At 39.1% G+C, this 22226-nt stretch overlaps 1 protein-coding gene across 2 annotated transcripts in view; it reads right to left on the reverse strand.

Moving 5' to 3' along the window:
* Positions 1–645: 645 nt before the first annotated feature.
* The window catches only part of CDK14 (cyclin dependent kinase 14), a gene marked incomplete at both ends in the record, with an annotated part of 247792 nt that continues 226211 nt past the window's right edge, over positions 646–22226 (reverse strand). For both annotated transcript variants that reach the window (XM_084260301.1, XM_084260302.1), the window contains 2 exons: positions 646–761; positions 4844–4983. In XM_084260301.1, coding sequence (XP_084116427.1) covers positions 646–761; positions 4844–4983 — 256 coding nt within the window. The remainder of the gene's footprint in view (positions 762–4843; positions 4984–22226) is intronic.

Below are 22226 nucleotides of genomic sequence, written 5' to 3' on the forward strand. Positions count from 1 at the left end.
TGCTGTGATATAGTAACCACCATTCCCTTTACTGTAATTTGGAAAGTAGCCTCTCTACCCACTTGCTCTTCTCAGGTTCTGTCTTACTCTTAGAATATCTGAAGTCACACAGCACACCATTTAATTGATGAATACCTTGGGTTAAAAAGATGGGGTACTGAATGAAAGCCATTGAAGACCAAAACCAGTTCTAATAGATGCAGTGATAGATTCAAATTCATTAATATGAGAGCTCCTCTGTCTATATTAAGAACTGCCTTCTGCTATCAAGGCTACCAAACCTACCAAAAGAATCATTTCTTCTCCCTGCCCCAAAGTTTAACAACAGAACTGGCAAAAGGTATATTATCTCTCCATACCTAGCAGGGGGAAAAAAAAAATATCAGTCCAAATTAAAGGCAACCTAGTGTTTTATCTGCTGACACCAACTTCTGCAGTATTCTCAGGGACACTGATCCTGCCCACAAGGCCACGAACTTTCAGTCTTCATATTGACCACGCGTACTGCAAAAACAGATTATCTCCCTGAATGTGAGCAAGGTAATATTTGATATTTTGTTTCTCTAAGGAGAAAGGAGCATTTTCCAATAAATCTCCCAATAATCATGTCTTACCTGCATTATCGGTTGTGAGCGTAGGTATCTTTCAATGTTTGCTGTTTGATACACCTTTGCCATAACTATTGTTTTTTCCAAAGACTCTCATGCTTTCTCCAGTCTCTGGCTGTAATCTTACATTCGGTACAGTAAAAATAGAAGACACTGCAAAAAAGAGAGTGGCAGGTAAGAAATGGATTGATTTTCTTTTTTTCCACAAAAGAAGCAATTTAAAAATAATTAGATAATATACATGGCAAACACCACACTGAGTAAAAATCCACAGCTTTTACATATACCACTTATTTGTGGAAGTAAACACTGTAAAAATTCTGGAATTCCTGGAAAGAAGCTGCATGCATTATGTTGGAAGCTGTATGATGCAAACAGTTAATTGTATGCATCTTCTAAAAAAAACAGTTTCCATGTTGTGTGTGTTTACTTTTCATGTAGAATGCTATGTAATTAATATTCTACATTCAAATGTCTGTTCTGAGAGCATTTAGAAACAAATAAGAATGTGAAAAAACACTGCAAGGTTTTCCAATAATTTGACATCACCATTACATCAAAACCTTGATGCCAGTAGAAGTGAGCTATTTTGTTTGACCTCATTTTATTAACTGTTAAAGACAACTAACCCTGTTAAAAACATCCAAGCAACTCAAAAAGCTTTTATATAAAGCAACACCCTTCTGCACGAGCTTGAAAAACCTTGACAATTTCTGTGTATTACCAGGCAACTAATTATTATTTGCCATGATGATATTAATCACAGGGATAAAATGGCAAATGGTTAAGGACTCACACATTGATGCTATGACAACTCATTTTTACTTAGGATGCCTCAAACTGGGGGAAAAAGTCACTGACTTTTAATACCTTCTGAGAACCAATGTCCATATCAAAATATCCTCTGAGAGCTGCCACTTCACGACTGTATGAGGAAATGTTATAAGACTGATTAAAGAACTGATTTGGGCCATAAGAGTTTTCTTTGGTTTTGCACTAACAACTAGCAAGATGTAAGTTTTTGGAGCTACTCCTTCATCTTGATGACTTTGAAAGCCCTGGCTATTCTTTTACGCACAAGATCTTCCCACTGTATTTCTGATATCTTAATTTGCATTTGATATTCTGCTATCGTACATTATGAATGGCATATATTTTATTAAAATAAACCAGTATGAGCTCTCAAGGCAGAAAAGTTTGTGTTTTAAAAAAAAATAGAAAATAGCAAATACACATATTTAGTAAAAGGGGTTAATCGATAGATTATTGCTCAGCCCTGAGAGGAACAAAGGCTACATTGCTTCATAAATTTAGGGTATTCCCAGACAAGATGTGTTTAGCAGAACTGCACAATCCTCACCTTTTTAATGTATTATTTTTAAAAACTGAGTGGCTAGATGTTAGACAGAACTTATCTAGAAACTGAACTTCCAACCCAATTGAAATGATGCCTTGAAACCAATCCAAATTAATAAAAAAGAGCTTCTCACATCAACTCAGTTTATAAACATTTTTAAAATAAAACACAAGATCAACATTTTATCCTATAGAATATTGTAAAGAATATAAATACAGAGTAATAAAGCCAATTGAGACGAGAAAGTGAAACACTTTTTACTTTTTCAGTGTAGACATAGCCACCATACTTTTGTGAAATACTGTGATTCCAAAGAAACATTTTTTGATGGAAAATTATTAACTGCTTTTTTTTCACACCCCCCCTGCTTTTCTTCCTCCTCATCTGCAAGTCTTTTCTTGGTTATTTGTGCTAAATCCCTAAATCTGCAATTCAGCACTAGGACCAAATTGAACAAAATATATTCCAAGATGAATACAATTCACTACGGAGATTTGCAAAATCACAGTGGTGCCTTGATTAGGAGACAGCAGATTTTGTGTCTACACACACCTCTGTTACGCATAAAGAGTCAACATGTTTATACCTACATTTAATTGACAATCAAGTGTTTCCCAATGCAAAATATTAACCCAGAGAACTAGAATCACAAAACCTGGTAATTTCACTACACAGTAAGCATTTTCTCAACTCTCCAAACTATATGAATTCTTTGTTTTGTAAATATGTTTACAAGTATATCCAAGTCGTACTAAATAGAAATGATTGTAGTATTTGATACTGGGATTGTCCTTCCTTGCATCTGGATTTATGCTTCATAATGATTATCTACTAGACACAGAAATAGTCTTTCTGTAACTCAAAATTTTACTGTAGGCATTTAGAAGAACCTTGCTTTAAAATATAATGATTTTTCATCTTTATTCTCCCCCCTTCAAAAGGTTTCACTGCTCCTGATGTTTAACGTTATGCAAAGACGTGTTTCTGCCAATGAATATCGCCTTATGGTTATGCTTCTGCAAATAACCTGCTGTGAGCTGATAAAAGGATTAATGCAGCCAAAATTCTTAATCTGTGAAATTACAAATTAAATTCTCATATTAAAAATACCACCCTGAGGTATTTTTTGTGGTTTTAATTCCCCTCTGGTGTTCTGCATACATTGTGCTTGTTAATGACTAGGACAAGACTGTCTCTGTTGGCAGCCTGCTGCAGAGTGATAATGTGTAGGCATTTACTTCACTGATAGAACTGGATTTAACCACTGACTGATAAACTAAGTGGCAAGTGGGTAATAAGTCCATATTAACAGAAAAGTACTACTGCAGAATTCAGAATTCAAAATCCTGGCTAGACTAAATCATACAGTCAGAAGGATTGAGATGTCACCACTGCAGAGTGATTTTTGTTTTCCATTTAGTGGAAAAAGGATAAATGAACTGGCATTCTTGATGTTTCATTAGTCCCGAAGAAATGAATCTCTTTGCATCGGTTTCAGCAAAGGCAGAGTTTCAACAGCAGCCTTAATTTACACTGCATCCTTTGAATTTTCAGCTTATAAAGTACCGCAGTCAGCAAACTGAATGGTGGGTTAGCATGGCAGGGGAGGAAACTGGGAATCTTTATTGCAGAGCAAGAACACAGTCCACAACAGAGCTAATGATGGACAAAAATTAACGGTGCTGGTTTGATTTTAATGTTCATGTTCTACAGACTGGGGTGTGCTCTTCAGAGCAGTCCAAAGTAGCGTACTTGGACAGCCAGACCATGGAAACAGGTCAAAATGTCACAACCACAGCTGTGGAGGATGGAAAAGATCAACTTTTGAAAGATAAAAGATTTTATACTGACAAGGATGTAAACAGAATCTATTGTGGATTAATATTCAGAAAGGGAGGTCAGTTTTTACAAGCAAACATTTAAATCAATCACAGTTAAACACACATGTACCATTGTTACATCCCTGACCTTTTCACCTCAGAGTACAGGATTTTAGATCTTTTGCTAATGGATGCATGTTTGAAAGAAGAAAATAACATATGTTATTGTAACACAAACATGCTTGTCTTGACCACACCGAGTTAAAGCAAAATGCTGATTGCTATTCCCCTATGAAACCTATTTTTAATAACAGAACCTTCTCTGAATCAAAAATATCCTGCATGGTAGTATTTTCCCCAGAATAAATAGCAGTGTGCTTTTAACACTGGAAAATTATTTAGAATTATTAAGGAGATGATAGATAACTGATAGCATACATGATGATAGGAACACTTTTGCCAAGTCAACTGGAATGCATTTATTTAATAAAAGAAGTAAAAAGATGTATGTAAATACTGAAAGCATTCTTAGTTAATATCACCTGCCATCCTCTCCTTGCATAGTCTAATTCAGCAAATTAATTGATTGTCTACTTTGTGTTTCTCAGACTTCTGAATGCCGAGTCCTTTCTTAAAGGTTACTGTTGTAACAGATAGAGCTTCTGTGAATCAAACACGGCTGGATTTTTATCCTGTATGCTGCAGCTAGTTAAGAAGTACTGTATGTTATAAAGTGAAAAGCACTAAATATGTAAATTGTATTTTTCCTTTTGCTTTATGACAATTCAGATAATTCTCTTGGCTGCACACATAATCAAATACAAAGATAGCTGGCTGCAGACTGCAGAGCAGAGATAGCAAAAAAAAAAAAAGAAGAATCCATTTTATCCTGTGTCAAGCTAACTATGTAATTTCAAACTACACAATCACACTCACGTATTTTGTGTGTGGCTGTGTATGTACATGAAGCTGTCTGCATGTGAGGGTAAGCATACACATATGCATCTCTATGAACTAGCGTCTTTGTTTTTAATCAATTCGGAGCTGGTTATACTTACTATCAGTTAACTCCCATAGCCGTGGGGGAAGATCACTGAAATACTCGTGGCTCAGGGCTGCCTGTGCTGACAATCTGTTCTTTGGGAAACACTGGAGTAGTTTAGAGGCTAGATCTTCTGCGTGATTCACATAGCTGAGCCTGAAAAACAAACAAGAAGGTTTTTCTGAAAAACAATCTCATCATTCTGTTTACTAATTCCATCTGCAGTCAGCTCAGCTGAAACACCAAGTCTTGCTAGCCAGGATAAAGACAAAGTCTTTTGGAAGGACTACCTGGAAAGACATTCCTTGGGTTAGGGAGACAATGAACTATTTCTGGATTGACAGTTCAAAATTTACACATTTTTTACAAATATAGAGCATATAATATACCATATCATGTATGCCCTGCTTAGTATACTAAAGGATCATGAGCAACAGCATCTTGAAAGCAACTGTTACAATTCTTCCAATTACATTTTATTGAGCATACCAACAGACTGAAAATTTACAGTGCTGGAAACAAATGGTTATTACAATCCAAACCCATGAAATCCAAGCCTAAAATAACAGCAGTACTCATAATTTTGTGAAGTATCAAATTTTAAAATCCAATGATGCTTCACATGCAACATACCCATCATTTCATAAAGACACTTGTCTTTTGGGAAGTACCGACTTCTTACTTTTTCATATATTCACACAGCAGGGGGTTGATTCTTCATTAGGTGTTAACACAATGCAAGCATTACACTGCAAGATAATTATCTGTTCTAAGGTGCCTAAGGAAGTCTGAGAAAACTCATTACTTTACTGGGAACTATATGCTTGAGAATAGTCTGAGAAACTATAAACTAAAAATAATAGATTTGGAGAGAGGAAAGTGTAAAACGTAAATTTTGTAACCTAAAGCTGCCACTCACATTTCCAAAGCCACCAAAGTTACTGCAATATGCAGGTAGAAAAGAGGTGCTGAATCTTATTGACTTCACTTGCTATTATTAGAAGGTAACATTGTAAATTCAACCATGCCTTTGCTCAGTAAAGATTTCTTGTCAGATAAAAATGCCAAAGTGTACAAAAGGTCTCCTATTCTTCAGTGTGCTGGTTTCCCTAAACACATAGAGGAGACCGCAGTCCAAAATACCGCAGTATTTGAAAAAGATGATGTTATCCCCTAAAATCAATAATCCTACAGCATGTTTCATGCAAATGTTCATTGCTGTTCAGCTCAAGCTGACTGTTGGGAATGCCATTCAAGGAAGATGGACTAAACAGGGTTACTCTCTTATTGCGCTGACATGGCATAACTTATGCGGATCAGTGTATGCACAGGTGAAAACTATCCCTGCAACAATGAACAGACAATGCTGAGAACACTAAATGGTAAAAGAACTTTGCATTACAGTGAGAACTTTTAAGTCATAAATGCCACAGACTTGACACTTTGCCCATGCCCTTATTATGCTCACTGGGGAAAAAACCAAAAAAGGGCAAAAGCACCTCTACTAAATGATGTGCTGGTATCTGTATGATATGCTGGTATTTGTAAACATTCAGACAAACTGGCCGCTGGCTTTTTAACTTATAGCAACTATATACTAGGTAGGAATTTATGAATACCATCCCTATCTGACCTTTTATTGAGAACTGACATGATATTTCTTCAGAAATTGCCCAGCAATGAATTGCTCAGAAATGCTGATCACTTTAGGAGATTGTTTCTCATCAGCCAGCATCTTAAAGAATTCCCAGGATTAGGTTTTAGAATTGCCATTATGGTTAAACACACGCTGAGCATCAGTGTTTCTGATGGACATGTTTTTTTCTGTTTTCATTTTCTGTTCATGACAAAATAACGGCATCTTACATGAAACAGTCGCTGCTTGTAAACTATATTAATTCCAGACTCCTTAAGTTACCAGATTGTAGAAATGTCATTAAACTTTTGTAAAAATTACAGGAAAGTTCATTACAGAACACTGCAAACTACCAGGAGAAAAGTTTATCCTTAACGAAGAAAAAGAAAATGAAGGCTAAATATCCAGGGTGAATTGGTATTAATTCTTCTACACATCCAAAGTTTCCATGGACTGGTGATTGTATTGAGTCTTTGAGGCTTGTCTTGTGTCCTGCATCAATTATTTGGTCAGAGGTCCTGGAAAATCTTTTACCAACGTATTTTCCTCCCTGTAGAGGTAGCTGCATCCTTTTTAGGAGCCACAGTGAACTTGTTCTGTCTTGAATGAAAGCTACTTTAAGTCAGAAAAATTAGGTTACTTATATTAGTGAAATGTTACCCTCTGATATAAGAATTGAACCATCGTTTAGCTGATCCACAGGTGTAGTGAAGATGCTAATTAAGTAAGGCAAAGCAAAAGAAAAGAACATTCAAACATTAATGAATTCTGAATTGCAGGTGAAATTGTGGATAACTTAATTCGTCCACGCTCTTCAACAGAGTAGCCCTGACATTGTGACTGTATTAATGGTCACCTGACATACTGCAAGAAGGTTTTGCTTTGGCAAGAAAATCAAGATTAACCAATAGAAATTGAAAATATTTTGAGTGGTAACAGTTTAGGAAGCCATAGTCACCTTCCCAGTTGACGTAGTTCAGCCCCAAGTAGTGGCCGAGCACCACACGCCACTCGCTCACTCCCAGAAGAGGAACAGACAGAGCCTGAAGTGTTAGGATAAGGCCAGTTACTAATAAAATCACCATGAAAGGGGAACGATAACAACACAACCCACAGCAAATTACACTCAGACCTAGTGATAACACAGAGTCCCTTACCAACCCAATGCTAACAGAGTACGTATTGCACAGCTGAGGACTGACCCAATGCCTCGGCCACACTGGAAGCACCCAGTAGCACCCCTCCTTGACCAGCCCCTTTTATGGGGGAGTGATGTCAGGTGGTGTGGAAAACAGCCTGGGCTAACTCAGCTCCCCTGTGCTGGCTGCTTGGGGAAGCTAACTCTGGCCTGGCCAGAACCAGGACTCTGGTTTAGAAACGAAAAAGATACCTGTTTACTGAGATGAACCAAGAAGTCAAAAATCTGTACCAAGTAATTAGCAGACTATATATAATACAATATAAATCCAACAAAAATATCTAGAGCTGCAACATAATCACATCAACTAATGAAATAATTGTGAATAAATAAGTCAAAATTAGGACTGGTTTTATAATTAATAAATAAAGACTAAACTCATTGCACAGCCTGCAGAAATAGTGCAACATGCTATAATTATTACATTTACCTGCCCTGATAATACTTTGAGTAGTGCTGGGGTGGTGTGTGTAGGTTAGGTGTTTCTACAGTGCTTTGAAGATTCCAGTTGCTACATTATTAGTATTATGATCCCAAACATTTATAGATTTCAAACTCAGAAGGGACCACAACGATCAAGCGTCTCCTCCTGTGTACTACAGGCCTAAGATGACCATCAAAAACCCATGTCTGCTGCGAAGGTCACTTCTGGAAATCAGCAGACAGTGAAAATGGCACATGCATGTGGGCTCCTAAGGTTGTTGGTCTTAAAACCAATGCCTTAGCAGAATGCATGACTAATTTTGCTTCTTTGTTTAAAGACAAGCTATTCTTTTACTTATGAAAAATGCACTCTATGATCACGTAACTGAATTACATCTACAACATCAGAATTGTTTGGAGAAACCCATTTAGTGCATAACCTCAGTGGTCTGGAAACTCAGAATGTTGGGTTTGTTTCTTTCCTTTATTTTTATTTTTTTAAAATTTTCCAACAGTCTCTTTAAAATCTCCTCCTTTAAACATTAACAATTTGTCTAAGTTGAAACAAAGCCTGGATTTTCTGATTGGGTTCAGTAGTTAAGTACCTAATACAAAGAAGTTAACAAAAAGAGCTAAAGACAAAAAAAAAGATTTGATTTTTAAACACACCTCCTCCAGTATGTGACAGGATGGAATTTCATACAATATGGCTTTGTGTCTACAACATAATAGCATGTTTTGTCTCACAGCAGTTGGGCCATATAGGAACTTGGCATGCATGATATGGCAAGTCTCAATATTCACGCTTCACTTACTGTCACACTAATCACTGAGGAATAGTTACTAGCCATGACAGCATACATAGCTTAAGAATAGGTGGTGTACAGCAGAATACAGAGAAACCTTTGGCAACGAGTATTAAATAGTATGTAGATATTGTTTTGAGAAATACTGGGAATATTTTTACACACCCACCCTGATGACATTTGTGAAACACTTTGATTTTCAACTTAATCCCAAAAGCTATATACGGCCTTAGCTCAAGAAAAACAAACACCACATGAACCTGTCTCAGTTTAAACATCCATGAATCTGACTGGACTTGAAGAGTTGTAAATCTCATTGGATTACAAGAATTTGATTTAATTTCAGAAAACAGGCTTAAATGTCTTTCTACTGCAGAGGAAGGTCAGTATTTGGTCAAGCAGAACACGACTAAAATCACCGAAGTTTGGTTTAAGCTCTTGAGAAAAAAAAAGTTTTGGGCATGTGCAGTGAACTTCTGAACTTGGGGTGACTTGCTTTTAAATGCAGTGAAGAAGGCAGATCAAATTCACATTAATAATTAAGACAAATGGGCATTAAAACAAATGGAGATAATATGCTGGCTATATACTCCTAACAGCATGAAGTAAATAATTCCAAAAGCAAAAATCATTTACTGCACGTATTTTTCCATGCAAAGATATGACTCTATCAGCCTATCATTAATTCATTTCTTGCCTGGCGTTTGTATCATGGCCTAGAGGAGTGAGGCACCTAATTCCTTTTGGAAATCTCATCCCTGTGCTTCTTTATTCTAAATAATCCCTTACAACCTGAAGCGCTGAAAGACAAAACCACAGTGAACCCAAACAATCACACCATGTAGCAGAGTTTATGGCATGAAGAGAATAAATTAAAAATTTCACATCTTGATGCAAATCAGGCCAGGTGGCTTGTTTCACAGAGGACACCATGGTCCCATCAAGAAGGTCTCTGTACAGTACCTCAGGTATCTCATCTACCATTGCCACGAGAGCCATATTCCCCATTTTCATCCAAGTCTGCTTGAGGCTGTCAGTCTTCCTCCCTTGTCCCAGGCTTTAGGCCTCTCCTGAGTTCTGATGTAAAACTGTGACACTACCATGTACTAGAGTTAATGACTTCCTTGCAAATCCTTCATCTTCCAACCTGCCGATACGGACATGACCTCATGTGCCTTGATACTTTTGCACCTCTGAATAAGCACACAACCCCACTAGCAGCTGCTATGCAGCACACAAATTGGAGCAGGGCCTACCTTAAGTAACATTTCCTTTTTACTAACTATCAACAGCCTTTTCTGTTGTTACAGCCATGCTGAGAACACCTACTGTCTTCAAAGACCTGACGTGCCAGCTCTAGCGTGCAGGAGCTGCTTCCCTAACACGCCTGGTGTGCCTCCACGGAGCTGTTGCAGAGATTATTTAGCCATCATGAAACCACCGCAACAAGTGAACGCAAGTTTTGATGCGATGCTTTTAGCTTTTGATACAGATGAAGGCATAAAGCAGCACCTCAAGACGAGAATCTAACGGAGTAAAGATGTTACCATTTTCCTCAGTGTTTTACACAGAGGGTACTGAGGACTAAAACTGATGAACAAAGCAAGACAAAAGCTTTTGAAGGCTCACTGAAGCAGGGTTTTACTTGTTGCTGATCAATCACAAAATACAGAGTTTGCTCTACAGCTCAGTGTCGAGGTACTTCAAGCCACACTATACAGCAAACATTACAGTCAAACACCGCCACAGGAACCACATTTCAGTGTCAGGATTGTCTCCCATGGCTACATGGGATTGCCAGAGGCATTCTTAATGTCATGCTGGGTGGTGCACACTCTTTAGGAGAGGCATGTCTCCAAATACCCAATATCCCTCTTGCTCTTCCTAAATTGAGGTGCTGACAGCAGTTTAGATTCAGAAATGCTGAGCTCTCTATACATGCAGGGCAGGAATGGATGGGCCCCAGACTCTCTAGGCCATCAGTTTAATTGTGTAGTCTTCTAGCTCAGTACCTCACTAGAAACAAGATCGCCACATTAGGGCAACATCTCGCTTCGGCTTCTTAGATGAGCTATGCTGGGGGAACTCCTGCACTAACGTGGCTATCCTGCTCCCAGCATCTATCCTTGCTCTCTGCTCCTGCACAACACTGCGCTCCACAGTCTTAAGACCTTCACAGTTTCCATAAAGGTGTATGAAATGATCTCTTTGAAAATTTAGAAATCAGTTTGAGCCCTTTTAGATATTACCATACCACAGCATCAACAGTCTCATCAGCTGAAGTAATGAAAAGCTGCTGAAAATCTTTATTATTAAAATAAGAGTTGTGATAAGTATTCACTGATACGGACCAGAGATACAAGTACCAGTGTTTGGTTCTTTGGTATTGCTGTTAACATACATGTAAAAGAGGTCAGAGGCCCATCAGGAAAGCTGTGGAGGTAAGTTCATTCAGCACATTCCAGGAAGGTAATAATAACCCTGACCCATCTGAACTAATTCTCACTTGATAGTTGCACAGATGCCATTAGCTGGAAAGCAGCCAAGAGGAATAGTGTTTCATGAAAAAAGTGACTGTAACAAATGAAGGTTCTAACTATATAGGCAACTAGGTTTGTTGGGTTTGGGTGTTTTTTTGGGGGGTGTCTTTTTCCCCTTTTTTAATTAACATGGATTTAACTCTAGGTATATAATTTTTATACACTTGGTAAATCTTTAGAAGAATCTACTGACCCAATGGATAAAGTGTAATTATAGTTGCAGCTCCTAAACTCCTCAGAATGGAGAATTAAAGCGCTTATTTAAACTGCTCATGAGTCACATGAGGCTTAGAGACTTAGTTGGTCACACCTAAGCTAGACAATGCAGCTAGACAATCCAACCTCTCATGGCAATTCACATTTGTCAATGGCCATCAAACTCAGTCATAAATAGATCATAAAATCATTTATATATGTCATCACTGAATGTAACTCAAGACAAAAACTTGGGTATGAGTCTCTTTCTCCCTCATTCTTTTCTGCACTAAATTTTCAGATGGATTAATGTCTTTCCACAACACAACACTGCCTGTGATACCCGGCTTGAAAGTTGTACTTCATATAGGAAGCAGAATATTAACACCCTTACGGAACGCACCTTAATAACATTTAATTTGGTTGATTTGAGCTTTAAATGCTAAGCTTAAAGAAAACCGGTTGATATACTAGAGACTTAACAGTATCCTGGGTTTTGTCCTTCTATAGCCTGACATGTATCTGGGCTAGCTCTTGCTCTGATGCCTCAGAATAAATATCCTGGGCTATGAAACCTTTCAAAGAAACCCAGTACTAACCAAGGAAAGCTTAAGGCATGGAGATATTTCCCCCACTTGTCTGATATAATTTTGATACTGAACAAGGTTTAAATTTGATATTAGGTATCTTCTTACCAGGACAGTATATGCTGGAATGTCAAATGGAGCAAGAACTATGAACTCTGCATGGCAGACATTAAAGAGAAGAAAAGTAAGCTTAGTTAAACAGCAAATACACAACAAATATCCAGTGACAACATACTCTAATCCACTGAGAATGTGTTTTTCCGTGGTATGATGATGTAACTTGCTCAGTTCCTGGGAATTCTGAGGTTGTAATACTCCAGACAACATGACTGCTGGGTAGTCTTCTACTGATTGAAGCAACAACTAATTCTCTAAACTAAAAGATGAATTCCTGAAGTATTTCACATTATTCCCCATAGTTCTCAGCAGTTTCTCTCAGATACAGGTATTTCCCAGAGAAAAGAAATTCCTAAGAAATTTTAATCAGAACATGCCTTACTATTTTGCCCCAGAAAAAATACAGCCACATAATTTCTTTTATTATTTTACATGCCACCACCAATCAGCTATTTTAATTCTTTCAGCATACAAATTAGCTCAGTATTAAAAATATGAATTATGAAAGACACTGTGTATTACTTCCTCCACAACAAACTACTACTGAACATACTAGATTTATAGTTTACTGGAAGATTTTTGTTTGCTGTAAACGCAATTAATGAAGAACAACAACATGGTGGCAACTTCTAATCAGAAGCTTTTGTTTATTTTGAAATTCTTTAAAGGGCATGCATCTTCTGATCAAGGAGGGTGTTTTTAAAGGCCTTCTTTGTGAACCTCAGCAAGCTGAACAGAATATCCTTGGAAAATAAATAGACCTAAAAATAATTGCTAACACCCCAATCATTTTATGAGCTATTATTTCACCAGAAAATGGAGAAAATATATCTTTAATCCTGAACAAAAACTCTTCAAGGTTTATGTTCTCTATAAACCTTTCACTGAGAACTGAAAATATAAGTTAGTAATGCAATAAATGCCCTAACAAATATATCAGATTTTTCACTTAATGCTTTTTACAGGCTTAAACCAAACTGAGTGAAAGAAAATCACCTTTTACAGTCTGACTCTTAAAGGAAGAATGCCTTTCTGTTATGCTTTTTAAAAGAAGGCATGGTGAATTTATATCAACTTCACTGAATCTTGGGGCATGATAAAAGGAAGAAAATACGGCAGCAGAGTTAACATTCCGTAGCATTCTTTCTTCACATATTTATTTCCTCACTGGCTGGACATAAGCCAAAAAAAAAAAAAAAAAGAGGAGGAGGGAATACACCCCTCACCACCACCACCACCCCACCCCCCCAAAAAAAAAACCACCCCAAACCAAAGAGACCCCACATAGAAATAGCTGAAATAAACCTTTGGCACACAATGCAGTCAAAAGCTTTCTGCTTTTCCTCCTCCCACCCTTGACAACCTGGATTGCTTCTCTCCAAAGAAATCCAAGCAAAAAATGCTCCACAGAAAAAGACCCCAAACTGAATTTCAAATTTGTCAGTGGGTACAGCCAATAGGGCAGTAAACAAAGTTTTCCTATTGTCCCTTCTTAAGTGACTACAGAAAAAAAAACAATCCAAGATGCCTTTTGCAAACAAACAATAAAAAAAGCCCACACCAGAACAAAGTTCCAGTAAATAAACATTAGCACTGCCTTATAAATCTCTACCCCCTTGTCCATTATTTTATCATCTCAGGTTTGAGAAGTCTTAATTTCATTCTAATGTAAATAAGAACTGGTCTGTTTGCACAGTACTTCAACAAGAATTTGCTGCAAGGTTGCAGCATGCAGGCAGTGCCCCAAGAAGGGTGACCTCGCTTTAGTCAGTGAAGCCAAAGATCATTTATCACAGTTAACCTACAAATCTGTCTTGCTGGGGCCTCAGATCCGTCAGCCACTTGGAAGCAGCTACTTGTCCTGTCCTCCCACAGCTGCCTAAAACATCGGATGGGTCTGATCTCTTCTATTATTGTATACCTCTCAGCTAATAAAATATATTTTTATGGATATGGAACAGGAGTACTTTGTATTTATTTATACAGCTCATTAAAGGTGGATAGAGATTTGGAGGCAGAGTGAATGCCCCAAGCCTAGCAAGCTCAGGAAGACAGACCCCAGGCATATGCATGTATTTAACTTTATGTATATGAGTTGCCTGGCTGAACCCCATGAGACTGAGCAATTACATACAAGTATGCATCGTGGTCTTTTTGCAACCATGCTCCCTTCCTAAGAAGTGGAAGGGAAATGATGCAGAACTAGTAAACATTGAGAGGAGGAGACCAAGATGGTTATAATGAAAGCATACGGACAATATATTTAAAGCTACACAGTCAAAAATAATTCATTATGTATTATTATACCCACATATTTATACAGAATACAGACCTATTCCCTGACCCTGAGGTACTCGGTTCGGGTGACATTAGAAGAGAACATGGGATAGGAGATCACATTCACGCCAACACTGTAGTGCAGAAGGTGCCATTCCTTCTCCAGATTAGCACACCACACTTTTCCTTACATTAATGGAGACAGATGCTTTCTAAAGGGAACAGTAGATCATCTTCCAGTAGGGAGAAGCTGGCAGAGTGAAATTCCAGTGGCCTGATATAAACAGCAGTAATAATTGCTAAGAGACAAATATGCTTGTGCCAATCCGTTAAACGAAAGCTGAACTTGACTTTGACCTTCAACAGGAGAAAAAACCAAGGTAATTGTTGAAGGGTTTCTTTGGCACAGGGACCATGGCAGAAGAAGAAAACAGCAATCTCTCTTTAATATGCAATTTGGGGAAAACATAACATGATTTCTCACTGAGTTATTTTTTTTAAAAAGTGAAACACTACATAACCACATGTACCTGTATTGAAATGTCTTTTAAAAAAGTTGCCTCGAGTTAACACAACAGTTTATGCCTTTTTAACTATAAACAGGTTGCAGATGAATGACCAAACCACAAATTCCATATATTTTAGCAATTAGTCACTGAAATATGTGGATTTTAAGTGCTTGTACTCAGATATGTATAAGGATGCAGTCCTGTCTGACACTCAGAAATTGGCTTGCAGTAGGGAAGGCCTCAATCCTGAACTATTTTTGCAAATCCTAACCTGTCAAAGTGGCATGAAAGAGACAGCTAAGCAGGGAGCTACTGCTATTTAAACATAAATCAGCATAGGCGATGTAAGAACTAAAACCAAAATAGTTATGTATAATAGTGATCATTAAAGGTCAGATTTCCCAAAGAGCCAACTATCACAAAAAATAGACTGCCAGTAGAGCTCAGGCCACTTCTAATAATCCAAAATAAGCAGGTGGATTTTCAAAAGATTTTGCACACATGGAATTGTGGAATCCATGGAGTTCTACGACACATCTGGTCATGTTCGCTGCCACTGAAGGGGGATGGGCAGGTAAAGAAGCATATGGGTCCCATTTTTTGGCTCCTAGATGGGTATGAAGCTTCTGTAAAAGCAGGCATTTGAGGCAGACAAGGACTAGTCTTAGCAGCTTCCAAACTGAGAACAAGGACCCTGGAGAGGAGGATCACAAACAACTGGAAAATGCACTACCTGAGCACAAACTCATCTGATTCCCTAGGAAGGCCACAGTTGTGAGTCTGCCTGAATTATCCAGGGAACAGAAGACGGCCTAGATGTGAGTAAGGGATCACTGACTTAAAACTAGGGAATAGGTGGAAATACAGAGCTTTGTGAAGGAAGAGAGGAAAAGGCGTAATGGGGGATTCGAAAAGGGTAAGGAGGTAAAATATGATGGAGTGAAACAGCCCATGTTGGGAGGGGAACAAAACAATTAACATCACACACACCCCTGAACTTACTGGTTGCTTTTTATATGATCTGAAGAAGGGTGTTGGTCAGGAGAGGACAGGAAAAGTGTATTACAATAATCAAGGTCTGAGTAGCAGAGTTTGTTGGGGAAGGAAAAAGAAGTATCTTGGAAAAGCTTGAAAGAAAAAATAATTGTGAAATGTATATAGCAGTCTCCATGCACGAGATAGGAAAGAAAAGATCAAAAAGATCCCCAAGGCTTCAGGCCTGGATGACAAACGATGCTAAAATCACAGCGAGAGGAGAAACTTCAATGGGAATAGACTCAAGTGTGTGCGGGACAGAGAATAGCAAGAATCTCTCTGCTGAAGCCTGTACCACTGAATTAGGAGAGAGCCTGACCACTCATCTACCAAGTACTCGCATTGCCCTCTGGCCTATTTTGGCCCATGCCGAGTGGTGTTCTCCAAAACTACTCCTAGACACAGTTAAGGAAACAAACCCATGCCCAGAGACCATTCCTGAAAGGCAGCAGGTACCAGCCTCCTGCAAGCAGGATGTGCAGTGTATTACCCTCAATCTTATGCTAGAAAATACAGTTCTCATGGCCCGCAGCATCAGTCCTAGGCTATTTTGGAAATTTTGGATCGAAAAGCTAATACTGAACACCCCAAAAGGAATAATTGCACCTGGAGCTGCAAGGGGACCACATGAAGCCCAGAGGAGATGTATGCCCAAGTGTTACTCGGCACAGCCGTAGCTAAGGTCTGCCACATGGCCTCAGGGCCAGAGGATAGTCCCTGGCTCTGCTTTAGCTGGCAGTATAGACACAGGCTGTATCTGACAGAAAAATGATATTCACCAAAGACTATCTGTCAACATCTCAGGAAAGATTCATGCCCTCGTGGTTGAAGAATAAAGTTTGACTCAAGGGCACTTTAAGGATCAAATATGAAAGAAATAAAAGGAATATAACACTATTCTACCAATGTCATAATGCTGAAGGAAGGCCAATAATAATCTGGAGTGTGATTTTTTTATGTTAGGGTAGTGAAATTAATTTGAAGCACACTAACAGTACACAGCAGTAAACAGAGGATTAAGACTGCTATAGAATCTATCCAAAGGCAGCAACAGAAAAATGATGGTCCATTATTAACTTGCAATGGTGTCGGAGAAAAAAAGTGTAAAATTCATCTATTTTCAATAGACTTCTTTGGATTTTTTAAGTTTAGGTCTAAACAAAAGCAATATTTTAAAACTATCCTGGATTCCTACACAACAGCAACACTCCCCCCCCCCCCCCCCCAAAAAAAAAAAAATACATTTATGAGAATGTGACAGAATTACAAATTTTATTTTTCCAGTTAAATTATTTGCAGCATGAGTCTGAATTCATAAATCCAACAAAAAATTAGAGGTTTTATTCATTTGTATTTCCAGCCTCCTATTGCAGCAGCCATCATAAAACAAACACAGCTGGCATCTTTATTATTTTATTCACTGAAGGATTTAGCTGGACAAACATCACAAAGATGGTGGCTGCTTTCATTGAATTTATGATCAAATATGCTCCAGCATAAGATCAACTCTGTAAGATCAATTATTATGAGATGTGAATAATTTAACAGAAAGTTGTCTATTTGTAAATCAGATCTTACAGATATAAATTCAGCTGAGGTGGCAGACCGTGGATATACACTGTAGTATACTTTACATTATTTAAAAGGATGCAGGTTTTTTATTCAGTGATAAATAGCATTGTTTCCATTTTGGTATCCAGCTAAACATTTCAAAATTTTATTTTAAAGCTCAGTTCTTAATCACAGAAGAATTTACCTGTTTTATTGGTGTCTTTCAAAATTACAGAATATATTTCCTACAAAGGCCTAATTAAAAACAGCACACAAACTACCATCATCGTCATGTTATGGGCGGTTTTGGCTTTTTTTCCACAGATCCTCACCAGTGTCTGCTGTTCAGCATAATGCCAGGAGAGTTATAATAATTTTAACGCAGAATGTGTGCCTTAGGATATGGGATTGACTCCATGCCTGAAAGAAAAAGGTCAGTTCCCTTTGGAACCACTTGCCTCTTTGCCCTCCAGCGATGACAGGTGCAGCAGCCCTACGCCGAAGCTCGTTACTCACAGTCTATTGCCGAAGATACATAATCTAACCTCTCCATTTCAATGCACCAGCAAGGATTATTGTCTCCTCTCTTCCCATTCTGACACTCGGGTCAAGCAGGCACCGAGCATATATGCATGATCTGCCTGCAGCCAGCATCTTTCAGAAATTCTCAAACAATAGCCTCAAACTTTGTGAGCTAGGTTATTGAAAGAAATCACTAAATTGAATGACGAAATCTGTTCAGCTAGCAAGTAACTTCCAAGTTTTGAAACAAGTCATTGTTTTCACTGTTCTCCTAGACTGCCAAGTGTTTCTGCATCACTAATTCAAAAAAACTGCATGAAAAGCAAAAATTTTTGTTTCTCTGTCCTACATTGCAAGAAAGAAGTCAGAGACCTGAAGGCAGATACATGATGTGCCACAGCCAGAAATGCAGGAAAAGAAGCAATTAAGATTTTCTTGACAAAATTGCAATGAATTCTGGGAGATGGTCACAGGAGAGAGTCTTAGGAATGGCAAGACCTAAACACCCATGATGATCATCTTGCCACAGAAAAGTCGGTGCCCAAAAAGATACTGAAAACCCCACATCAAATCATCGTAAAATTCAGTAAAACAAGTATGTGGCTAAAGTAAAGATATTCTGTGATGTTTATACCACTGCAGAAACCTTAACTGCTGTCTGCAAGTCTCTGGCTGGCAACAGAGCCAAACGGCAAAGGTTTTGAGATTGGCTTAAACCAGCTGCAGAGATGACAAAGCTCAGTAGAATTAGTCATATTATTACACTTATTGACTGTCTGCACCATCTCCCAAAATTATATACATTTCTGAGACCTTAAGACGAGAATCAAAGGAACTGTTGAGTTAAAGAAAAATTATCTGTAATACATGACAAAAAACAGTGGAAAACATCAAGGCACTTTAGCCAACAGCAGTTGCTCAGCACTAAGCACTTTTGAATATCAGCCCAACTCTTTGGTGCCTATCATTTTGACTCTCTTTCTGGAAAAATCTTGCCTTTAATGGCTACATACAAATAATGAGAACCCCAGCAGTAAGGTCTGCTTCACTTATATCACTGCCTTCACAGTATGTCTTTAATTCCTCAGACAAATATTTTTAAAGCACATCTCAGAGAGTCCATTTCATCAGCACTATCATTATCTGGAGAAGAAAGATTTTAGCAGAGAGGCCAACAGCACGGAACTCCAGCAAGAGAGCACAATTAAGACTGTGAGCACATAACAATGCCTGGTGCCTCTGATCAGAAAGTATTAGACTTCAAACCAAGAAATGAACACAGACACTACAGCAACATATGAGTAACAGACTACCAAAAACATAATTCTGAGAAATTAATAAAATGTTGGCATGTAGAAACGCATAAGGAAAAAGAGCAACTGGAAACATCTGAAAAGAGTTGATCAGTAGGTACTCAAAAAGGTTAATGAAGAACATACTTTGTGGGGGGAAAAAAAGCATACCTGGAAACACCAAATAAACATGTCTATCTGATATACGTCTCAATATCTTAAGGAATTCTTAAGGAATTAGTGAGGATAGCAAACAAATGTAAGGCACCTTTTAAAAGTCCTTCCAGGAAATCTACACAAGAAGAGTTACTTCTCTTTCTTCATTTCTCTTCCCAGGCTTATTGCTGTAGAGAAGTTACTGTAGCATTATCTAATTTTGCTCTGCATTCTAAAGTACTGTACTAGACTCAAAAAGAAACCCCAGTCCCACATATTTCCTTTCTGGTTTTCAAAAAAGGGAAAGAATCTTGGCAAATATTTGCTGGACATTGAACACACAATATAGAAGCAAAATATAGACAAGAGAAGGAAACCATAAACAATGTGGCAGCAAATCCAGTTTTAGCAAAAAGCTAAGGCAGTAATCAAAAGAAGAGATGACTGATGAATAATACATCATATAAATTGATTATTTTTAAATTGGACTTAATAGTAGGTGGAAAAGAGTGACAAGAGATAATATTCGATGCAATTTCTCTAAATCATCTTGCTCTGGGGATAAACTCTGGAGCGCTGGGATGCGATACACTATCGCACCGACTGAGAACTGGCTGACAGGCCGTAAGGAAAGGGTAACGATGAGCGGCAAGGTACTGAGCTGGAAGGGAAGTGTCCAGCTGTGTGCCAGAGGGATTAGTGTTAGTCACAGTTTTATTTAACATCTTTATTAATGAACTGGACTCGGGGATACACTGCATACTGAATCAATTCTTAGCTGAAATTGAACACTGAAAATATCATACAAGACAAAAACATTACCATGAAGGGACTAACAGAAGATACAGTGGCAGAAAAACTACAAACAAGATACAGCACAGAGAACTACAAACAATGACTTCCAAGGAAAACTAACCCAAAATCCATATAGATTCAGAGCTAACAATGCCAACAAACTCCAGTCCAATGCCAGAAACTGAGTTAGATGTTGCAGAATGACAACAAAGAACAACCACATCGGCTTGGTTTGTATTTTCACAGCTGTCACAGGTGGAAAAGGTACAGGAGGGTAACAATGTCATTTTACTAACGAAACAACACAGAGTTATTGTCACTCTGGAAACAAAGACAAAGGCTTTTGTGGTCCTGTTTAGAAGGTTTATTAATTTTTCAACTGGTTCAAGAGGATGTAACACAATACCTAAAGCTTAACAATACAAAAGGGGGAATTTCGAACAAAGCAAAAGTAAATTGACTGTCTGGATAAACACCCTAACAAGGAACACCGTTCGGAACAATCCCCCTGCAAACTGTTTAAAGTTGCGACATCTGAGCAATTCACCGTTGCTCTGACTGGGAGGAGGCGCGGAGGCAGAGACTGCAAAGGAGTTTTCATCTTGGCAGAAGCATAGACAGAGGAACTCCGGGGACCTCGGCCATCGGCTTCCCGCAGCACCACGTTAGTTCACTGCCCAGGGGCTGCCGGAGCCCGCAGCGCCGGGCCCAGACCCTTCGCCGTGCCAGAAACGCACAAGCCGCTACCAAGCGGGTGCCGTAACGGTGCTCAGCGGGCACCGAAGCGTGAACAAGCAGCTTCCGCTGCCCCGACGTTAATTTCACAACCCCCGTTATCAACCGTTGACACGGACAAAAAGAGCAGCGCCAGGCCAACACGCGAGGCCCAAACCCGCAGCCGCTGCCCGCGTCCCGCCAGGCTCCGACCCCGCTCCGGCGGTTCCAGCGCTCCCCCTAGCGCGCGCTGCGCGGACGTCCCGCCGCAGACGCCAACGCGCCGCGGCGCTCCCCTCCCCACCCCGCCCCGCCCCGCCCCGCGCGTCCACGGCCCGCAGCTAATGCGCGGGAGGGGTCAAGCTGCCCCCCCCCCCCCTCCCCCCAACCCTGCAGAACTGGTTTTGTTTTTATAAAGGCAGCACGATGAATTTGCTGTCTGGTAAGCGGCTTCTTGCTTGCGTCGCCGCTTAACGCAGGTTACGTCATGACACGGTTCCTGAGGTCCCTCAAGTAAAAGCTAAGGACGGGTAACGGGGTATTTGCTGGAAATACGAACCAAAATGGGAAATTATGCTTTGCTCAGCACAGCAGTATCACTGAAAACCATCACAACATATGCCTCTACATCACCAATACTTGGATACAAAATCTTTTCCTCTCACGTCCCATTTCCCCTTGCGCTCCCCCACGCCCCAGCATGAGCCCTCATCACCCCTCAAACGCAAGTGAGGGGACAGCCCCAGTGCATCTGCCGTGTACTGTAAAGCTGCACACGGCCGTACACCGGTAATCCTTTTTTTCTCTTTTCACAGGTACAGTTTTAAATCCTTACTGCTCAGTTCTATCCATCACAAAGGCTTTAGCAACACCACCACTAAAGATTTTTTGCTCCTACTGTGCTTGAAAGCTTGAATATTCTTTCAGCGGCACTGCGGGCTACATGGCAGTGAGCAATGCTGGTGAAGGGACAGGAGGTGAAGACGACAAAAGTGACAGTTAGAAAATAGTTTTGTCTTTAGTCAAAGCCCCACTAAGGCAAAGAT

Source organism: Gallinula chloropus (genome assembly GCF_964237585.1).
Source record: "Gallinula chloropus genome assembly, chromosome: 2".
NCBI classification, from domain to species: Eukaryota; Metazoa; Chordata; class Aves; order Gruiformes; family Rallidae; genus Gallinula; species Gallinula chloropus.